Source organism: Prunus persica, chromosome G8 (genome assembly GCF_000346465.2).
Source record: "Prunus persica cultivar Lovell chromosome G8, Prunus_persica_NCBIv2, whole genome shotgun sequence".
NCBI lineage: Eukaryota > Viridiplantae > Streptophyta > Magnoliopsida > Rosales > Rosaceae > Prunus > Prunus persica.
In genome coordinates, this window is record NC_034016.1 from 11,726,535 (window position 1) to 11,736,041 (window position 9,507).

The 9,507-nt window shown below is 33.8% G+C and overlaps 1 protein-coding gene across 1 annotated transcript; it reads right to left on the reverse strand.

Moving 5' to 3' along the window:
• On the reverse strand, positions 585-9,216 carry LOC18768631 (U3 small nucleolar ribonucleoprotein protein IMP4). Its single transcript, XM_020571009.1, has 9 exons — positions 9,129-9,216; positions 8,615-8,698; positions 8,099-8,112; positions 7,916-7,966; positions 2,952-3,095; positions 2,486-2,583; positions 1,907-2,005; positions 1,688-1,772; positions 585-835 (listed from the first exon to the last, which is right to left on the reverse strand). The coding sequence occupies exons 1-9, from the start codon at positions 9,214-9,216 to the stop codon at positions 737-739; spliced, it is 762 nt and encodes a 253-aa protein (XP_020426598.1). The 3' UTR covers positions 585-736.

A 9,507-nucleotide genomic window follows, 5' to 3' on the forward strand; every position in this document is an offset into this window, starting at 1 on the left:
TTGTCTATCATCCTCTATTATTCCGCATGTTTCTTCACATCAGCTCTGGAAGTCGAAATTATATCTTTATGAGTGCTGTGCTGCATTGTTGCGTGGGCAAAGAGAGACACTTGAGCAGGTAATGAATTTTGATAATTGCAGATAAATGCATTTTGATGGGACTAGTTTAGTTTTAGGCAACCTCGTTCTGAATAGTGCATTTTGTGAAAAGGTGGTGCCTTTAAGCTGTTTCGGGAACAGAAAGCTGTATAATGATTTATTATGTGAAATAAACATGGCATATGGTAACATGCTGCGCTCCATAAACTGAATGGATCGCCTGCTAAGTTAGTCAGTCAGCAGATGCTTGGTTTCCAAGGGCTACTCAGAATTCTATGCCACTTTTAACGAGCAAGTGAAAATACGCAAAATTGTTGGATTGAGGTGAAAATTCTGCTGATAGGTATGGAAGATTAACAAGAAACGGCGTGTAAACTTGTTGGTTTTAGCTAAAGGAGAAGATGAAGTATGTTTATACCAAACAAAAAGTGATGCAATGTTAGTAGTTGGGTCAGCATTTGTCCAGGATAGAATAACTGATCAGTTTTTTACACGTTTGACGTCATGTTACAAATTCACATATTATAATATGAGTAGACAATATTGTATTAATAAAAGCAAAATTAAGTGTTTTTACATGAATCAGTAACACCACATGACAGTATTATGACGACACCAAAAAGTTTATCGAGTCACATCAAATCCCTATAAACTTCTGTTTCTTCGCTGTGTTCATGTATGGCTTGAAGACCCATTCATCCTGGGATTCAGTCTGCTCCAGTGTTCCCAACTTTATCTGCAACACCAGAGAGAGAAAAAAATAAGTAAGCAAAACAATACAATGAAATATTAATTAAATAATGCACTAGAGTCATAGAAACCTCGAGGTTCAACCGTAACCATTATGGCCACTTTAAACATTTAACTTGAACTGGAATAAAAGACGGCCATTGAAATCATAATTATTTTCCAGTTTAAACCTTATGTGTGATTAGTAACTGCTCTTGGAGACAATTAAATATATATATATATAATATTTAAATTTTCCCATGCGGATATCCAAACATTATTATCGTGCGGATGCCATGTATCATCGTATGTATGTATGTATGGCTTGAACCCAATATTTGGACAGTGAATAAGGAGATAGCCAACCAAGTAAAATACAAGAAATATTACAGGCTACTCGAGTCATGTATAACCATTTTCATTTTAACTTCAACTTGAAGAAAAAGAATCACACTCCATTCATCTGTCCATGATGGCCATTTATGGGAAGGTACATCAATATATTTTCCAGTTTAAGGCTATGTTTAAACTATTCTTGGTCTTGGAGAATAGTACCCACCCTTTCCCAACCATTTTTCCAGGAGAAAGGGTTGGGCCATAGGGAAGAAAGGCTAAAATGTTCAAGGCAGGACACTTCAATGGGCAAACCTACCACAGCGAATGCCTGTACCTCATAACCAGACATATTGAAGTACTTTTGGGTGCAGTTTGAAACAATACAAAAGGTGAACAGACATGAAGGCAAAAAGACTAAACAAAGAAAAATATACAAAACAGTAAATTAAACTGAAAATACGAGAGCAAGTGTGATATCAATGCAAGAAGCACAAATCCTTGACCATATAGGTAAAGCGCTAACCTTGAAAAGCCTCATTTCAAACCGAGGACCAATCTCCTCCAGAACAATGGATTTAGGACCTTCATGCTTCTCATAAGTATGATGCCTGTAGGTTCTCAGTTTGTCAACGGAAAAGCAAAGCAAAACTTACACATTTAGCGAAGAATAGAATCGCAAATAAGAAAACTCACTTACTAAATCACACAGCGGGAAAAGAAAAGCACAAATGAGACAACAAACCTGAATGAAATATAGTCTGACTGATTGGCGAAAGTGATTATGCGCTTTGTATCTGGCTTTGGCACTGGAAAGAGATGCTTCAAAATATTTGCTGTACCTCTCACCCAACTATCAACACATCAAGAAGTAAAAAGATAATATAATATAATGTTGATAGGGTGGTAACTAAGAAGGCCAACTCAAAAATAGGAGTGATGTATTTATACATAAGATGAAGGTGTAGCAGAACCACATATGCAAACCCAAAAGAGAGGAGAATTTAGAAAAAGTAAGAACAGTAATAAGGGGGAAAGCGAGTGATAACGATGAATAATGCGCCACATCCAATCACAATACCATCAGGATAGGTTTTTTAATAAGCCATCAGGATACTTTATTAATACACCAAAACAAACCAGCAGAGGACAAAATGGTGCTTCAAAGGGTGAGAGTCCTTGAAATTTCATAGTCAGTAGTAAATTCATGAAAACAGTACTGGTCATTGATTTGCAGAAGAATTATAATCTGTGAACAATGCTATTAATCCATGGGGTCTTATCTTTCTTATCAAATATATTGGGTAATGTGAGCAATCAAGACGATAGTACCTTAGTCGTGAAATTGTCAAGAATCACATGTGGATAAACCTGCGGCATGGTTCCCATAGCTTTCTTGTCCTTGATGTCATGTCTTGTAACCTATTAAGTAGAATATTTTTAGCAAAATTCCCAAACTATTAAGTTCAAGCACAGATACAGTCAAAAAGCAACAAGGTGAAAAAATGATCAAGATCATAAATCTAATTAATTAAATTGGTTTAATTTTCAATGTTCATCATGATTGGCATATTTCAATTGTCATTATCAGCTCTTCCTATTATGTTCCTTTGCTCTGGGAAGCTAATGCTTTAATACTGAAAAAAGACCATCATTCTTCTTTCACTTATGTTTTTTCTGCTGAAGACCCCTAGAAAATTGCTGTTGTCTGGATTCTTTTTCTGCAGTCAAACGTCAGTTTTAATATCAAATATTTATTTGACATTAATATGGATCATTACACTACTTACCACATTGCGCAGTTCAAAAAAAGCCGTTGGACCAAAAGGAAGGTGGATTATAAACAAACCATCAGGTACGCCACGATTTTCATGAACCAAAACAACATCTGTAAAATCATGTGCACGGCAAGTTTCAATAATTTCAGAAATAACCTGCAGGGTTTGGGAGAAAAACACTTAAAGTCAATTAGATAGTTTACTATGGAAAATAGACCAAAGGATCAGAACCATGGCAGGTATATCCTCAAATGTGATAAGCTGTAGAGAAAGAATTCTAACATCTAACATAAATAGAATAACATCAGAAAAAATTGAAGCAGTCATTTGCCTGGAAAAAAGATATTCACCATGTTCTTAAATGTAGGGGTCAATCTAGACATACTAGCAACACCAAACAAATGGTGAACAGTAAAAGACTGAACAAACTGAACTGAAAATCAAAGGCACATATGTGGTTGGTATTTCGCAACATTAAAGTTTGGTTGCGGTGAAATTGCAGTTTTGCAGTATCTCGGTAGAAAATGCCAGCCCTAGTGCCAATGACTTAATGTGGGTAGTGCATGGTTAAGCACATGACACATAACAGACACTAGTAAAAAAAACCCCTTGCGCGACCAAATTTTGCGCGACGAAAAACTATTCGTCGCTCAAAGTCACTTTGCGCGACGAAACTTGAAACTTTGTCACTCAAAGTCTTGCGCGACCAAATTTTGCGCGACGAAAAATAATTCGTCGCGCAAAGTCACTTCGCGCGACAAACTTTTGCGCGACGACTATACATCGTCGCTCAAAGTCTTGCGCGACCAACCTTGCGCGACGAAAAATAATTCGTTGCTCAAAGTGACTTTGCGCGACGAAAAGTAAACTTCGTCGCGCAAAGTCCTTATAAAAATAAATAAAATAAAAAAAATATTTTTTAAAATCTTTGCATGACGTAATCCAAACATTTTGTCACTTAAACCAATTTATTTTTGTTTTTTTTATTTTGTATGCATAACACTTAAGAAATTAAACGGTATATATATTTATTAAGTAGCTTTAAATTTATTATTTTAGATCGGATCAGATTTTTATTAGAAAAATATATTATTGTTGTTCGGATTGGGTTTTTGTTAGAAAATATATATTTTAAATTGACGATCGAATTAGTTCATTGTATTCATATAGGGTCAAGGAGTGTAGCTGTAAAAAATCATCAAAATCGGAGTTAAAATAACTGTTAAATCGTAATTTTTCATTATAACCGTCGAAAAGTTTTGTCCCATTACTTGATCTCTGAATGTTTATTTTTTTCGATTTTTGGCGTATATGATCTCGAAGTATAAACAAACAAGTTTGACGGTTGGATCGTTGAAACTAGTTTTTTTGAATGCATATGCCATCAAAACAATATATTCACTAACAATTAAGAGTTTATTTATACTTTCGTTAAATATAACATAAGATTTTGTGGTATCCACTAGTGTAAATATTTTAAATTGAAGATCAAATTTAGTCATTATATCATATAGGGTCAAGGAGTGTAGCTGTAAAAAATCATCAAAATCGGAGTTAAAATAACCGTTAAATCATGATTTTTCATTTATAACCGTCGAAAAGTTTTGTCCCGTTACTTGATCTATGAATGTTTATTTTTTTCGATTTTTGGCATACATGATCTCGAAGTATAAACAAACAAGTTTGACGGTTGGATCGTTGAAACTAGTTTCGTAGAATGTGTATGCCATCAAAACAATATATTCACTAACAATTAAGAGTTTATTTATATTTTCGTTAAATATAACATAAGATTTTGTGGTATCCACTAGTGTAAATATTTTAAATTGAAGATCAAATTCAGTCATTGTATTCATATAGGGTCAAGGAGTGTAGCTGTAAAAAATCATCAAAGTCGGAGTTAAAATAACCGTTAAATCATGATTTTTTATTTATAACCGTCGAAAAGTTTTGTCCCGTTACTTGATCTATGAATGTTTATTTTTTTTGATTTTTGGCGTATATGATCTCGAAGTATAAAAAAACAAGTTTGACGGTTGGATCGTTGAAACTAGTTTCGTAGAATGCATATGCCATCAAAACAATATATTCACTAACAATTAAGAGTTTATTTATACTTTCGTTAAATATAACATAAGATTTTGTGGTATCCACTAGTGCAAATGTTTTAAATTGAAGATCAAATTCAGTCATTGTATTCATATAGGGTCAAGGAGTGTAGCTGTAAAAAAATCATCAAAATCGGAGTTAAAATAACCGTTGAATCGTGATTTTTCATTTATAACTATCGAAAAGTTTTATCCCGTTACTAGATCTCTGAATATTTATTTTTTGCGATTTTTGGAGTATACGATCTTGAAGTATATACAAACAAGTCTTACGGTTGGATCGTTGAATGGTGTGTGTATATATATATATATTTATTAAGTAGCTTTAAATTTATTTATTTTGTACGTATAACACTTAAGAAATTGAATAGTATATACATTTATTAAGTAGCTTTCACCTTTATTATATTTTAAATCATAAAATAAAATTTTTTATTTTTTATTATTCAAAACAATTATTTTTATAAATATTGTGCTACGTTTTCGTCTCTCAAAAGTTTGCGCGACCAACAGTTCGTCGTGCAAAACTCAAAAAATTTGGGTGAGTACCAAAAATGGGACGCGGGTTTTTAAAATAAAAAAAAACTTTAGACTTTGCGCGACCAATATTTTTTGTCGCTCAAAACTTTGCGCGACCAATATATATTTTTCGTCGCGCCAAAATTTGGGCGGGTACCAAAAATGGGACGCGGGACTTTTTTTATATAATTGTTTTAGACTTTGCGCGACCAATATGTACTTTTCGTCGCGCAAAAATTTAAAAATTTTGGCGGGTACCAAAAATGGGATGCGGGAATTTTTTTTTTAAAAAAATAATTTTTTTAGACTTTGCGCGACCAATTTTCCTATATTCGTTGCGCAAAGTTAAATTTTGGCGGGTACCAAAAATGGTATGCGGGAATTTTTTTTTTAAAAATAATTTTTTTTAGACTTTGCGCGACTAATATGTATTTTTCGTCGCGCAAAGTTAAATTTTGGCGGGTACCAAAAATGGGATGCAGGAATTTTTTTTTAAAAAAAATTTTGTCGCGCAAAACTTTGCGAGACCAATATGTTTCGTCGCGCAAAACTTTGCGCGAGCAACAATATGTTTCGTTGCGCAAAGTGATACGATTTTTAAAACCAAAATAACTCCTCCACCATTTTCTCAATGCCTTTCTCTACTCTTACCTCTCCTCTCTCTTTCCCTCTCCCCAAATTCCACCATTTCTCTCACACTCACTCCTCTCACTTAATCTCTCATATCTCTCTTCATTATCTCTCACTCTCACTCACTCTCTCATCTATCTTTTCACTATCTCTCACTCTCTCATCTCTCTATCACTATCTTATCTAATTCTCTCACACTCACTTCTCCCTCTCATTCTCACTCACTCTCAATCTTGCCAAAAGGTATATTCTCTCCAAATTTGAAATTTTTTTCATTAATATGTGTTTTTGGAGTTAGTTTTGAGTTTGTGTGGGGTTTGGGGTTGAGTAAAGGGGAGATATTGGAGTTTGGGTTGGATTTGTGGTATAACAATTTTAGGGGAGATTATGCATTCTTTTTTTTGTTGTTGTTGTTATATGACCATATTTGTTTTTTTGTAGGTAATCATCGAGACTTTGATGGCTAAAGTTGAGGATTAGGAAGCTATCAAAAGATTTCATCCGCCACTACCACCACAATACGCTTGTATTAGAATTTTATTATTGTATTTTGTTAATTTATGTGTACATTTTGAATATTATATATATATTTATTGGATAATTTGATCACTATTTTTCATATGTAATTTTATTTTGAATATGTCAATTTAAATTAAAGTAATTAAGAAAAATCTTACAATTAAATTAAATTTAAAAAGTAAAAATTTGTGCGACTACAATGTATTTTGCGCGACGAAATTCTCTTCGTCGCGCAAAGTGTAAAATGTAGTAGTGAGAAATGAAACAGCACCATGGACAAAAAATATTTGCAAATAAGCAATTCCAGGAACTTTTCTATTTTCTGGTGCCTATGGAAAAGTTGAAATGACAGAGCTTTGTTGTCTAGGATTCTTTTATGGACTTAGAAACACAACCTGTACAACCACTTTACTACTAGTGCATGCAACGATTAGGTTGATTTTTTCACAACTTTTTGTTTATCTTATTTCTGTCCTGAGCATATAACCAATAGACTCTTCCAAAAAAATCTATTTTTTCTTGGTGCTAAAAGTCAATAAAATTAAAAAAATTAAAAAGTCCTAAGCTTTACAAGGTACATGGATTTCTTTGTTAGCAGGTCTTGCCAGTTATGAGTTCATGTTAACCAAATAATAATTCATCCTAATTGATTGACTTCATAGTATGCTTAATTTCTGTTACCGGTGTCGTGTTGTCTCGAAAATTAACTTTTTTTTATAAATCAGGAAGGGGGCATTCAAACTTGGGATCTCTTCCAACATTAGGAAGAGAAACACCAGTAGACTAAGAGCTAGTCAGTTCCCTACAACATATTTAAAATGGTGAACAAATTATTTTCAAAAGACTAAATGTCCATATCAAAAATAGAACTGTGAAATAATTCACTATTGCATTCATATAAAAGATTCAACAGATCAGGGTTGAGGAGCCAAACATCCCTGCCCAATCCCACAAACACTCCTAGCACCAAAACGTCCAACGTACCTAAGTCCTAATTTTCAGACTAAACCGCATGAGGTGTACGATTTTTCTAAGTATAAATTTTGTTATCACACACTGGTTATATATTTGATATCCATGAAAAAGCAACAAAAGCAAAACTTGGAAAACGCATATCAAGAAACTGATGATTTATGTAAAAACAAACAGGGAACAAAAGGAAAATAAGCCGAACAAGTCTGGGCAAAAAAGTTCACCAACCTGACCACCACGGTTCATTTGTTGTGCATTAGGAAAAACAAGTTTCAGTTCCTACAACAAGTGTTAAGTGAACCACAATAGCACTAATCAAAACCAAATTTGCAGCAAATAATACGAACCAACAAATTGAACACCAAAAGTGCAACTAGATAAACAAGAGAAATTGAAAGAGGCTAGGCCAACCTTTGCAAATTGTACTAGAAGGGATTCCGGGAAGTAGTTATCAAAATCTTGGGATCTCTTTCTGCTGCTTTTGCGTACTCATCGTCGATATGTGTCCTTGGGTTGGGACTAGGATTCAAAAATGAAAACAGGGAAGAATTGACCACATGATAAAATGTAAAACTTCAAATTACAGGACAGTTGGGTATCAACAGTTTTTCGAGTATTTGTTTTAAATTATAGACATCATGTACACACAGCCAATTTCGAAGTGCACTTGTACAGGCTCATCATCACTACATGCAATTTTTTACTGAATGTCTTCTACAAGACCCATATCTATCTAGCCTGTTAAGCCTCATTTCTTAATTTCAACTTCCTTACCTATAATGTGAAAATCAAATAAACTTTAACTATTCATTCTTCTCACAGTTTTCCTTTTTCCTTCTTTAAAAACCAACAGAACCATCAAGAAAAATACATCGGCTGTCTAAACAACCAAAGAAGAGAAAAAAGAATTTCTATATACTCATATACCAGCAGTGTTCTCATCTTCGAGATCGATTTCTCGACGAAGCTCCGCCTCTTCATTCTGAAGCTCAGTGGGAATCGTTTTTCCCTCTGCAAGAAAACAAAAGGTGTACCAAATTTGTTGAAGAATACACGAGTCCCACGTCGAAAACTTAACAAAATAGAAAGGCTCGCATAATAAATAGTTTCACTCCTAATAAAATCAAGAATTTACTAAACTGGACAATATTGTTCCTAGTGGTGGGCCAAGGATTGTTGAAGCATACACGAGGCTAACACCAGAAACTTAACAAAATAGAAAGTCTCATGTAATAAATAGTTTAGGGTTTAGGGTTTAGGGGACAATATATAAACCTGGTTAAATAGTTTCGTCCTGGTTAAATTAGGGACAATATAAACCTGGTTAAATTGGGGACAATATCGATGTTGCTTGATCTAAGGCTCCATCTCTCTGAAATCTTAATAAGATTAAGTAGAAAATCAACTAACCCTAAAACAAAATCAAAGATAAAAGGGTAACCTTGCAGAGCTTCTCTAATCTTGCGCTTGTTCTCGTAGAGAAGGCGTTCTTTGCCTTCTAAGCTCTTTCTGTACAAATATTCTTTCATCAATCTAGTATTTTTTCTCTTCATACTCTCTCTCTCACTCACTGCTCAGGAATGGTGATGTCCAGGGGCAAGAGGGAGACAGTAGAGCCAAGGTGGCTACAACTTCTGCCTTCCTAGGTACAAAATAATTGTTTTTTGATTGCCCCATGTAAAAATGAACAAAAAGAATAATATATATATAACTTTAAATAAATAAATAGAAAAACCACGGTTCACAGTCCCGAGTTTTTTTCCAATATTTTTTTTTTTTACATTTTTTTTATAATTAACTTCTGCCTTCCTAACCGTTAG

Excerpts from the sequence above, each read along its gene's own strand:
- LOC18768631 (XM_020571009.1), bottom strand. The coding sequence starts at position 9,216 with ATGAAAGAATATTTGTACAGAAAGAGCTTAGAAGGCAAAGAACGCCTT. Across the intron at positions 8,699-9,128 it reads GATTAGAGAAGCTCTGCAAG|AGGGAAAAACGATTCCCACT; the intron begins GTTACCCTTTTA and ends GTTTTCTTGCAG. Across the intron at positions 1,773-1,906 it reads TCAGACTATATTTCATTCAG|GCATCATACTTATGAGAAGC; the intron begins GTTTGTTGTCTC and ends GAGAACCTACAG.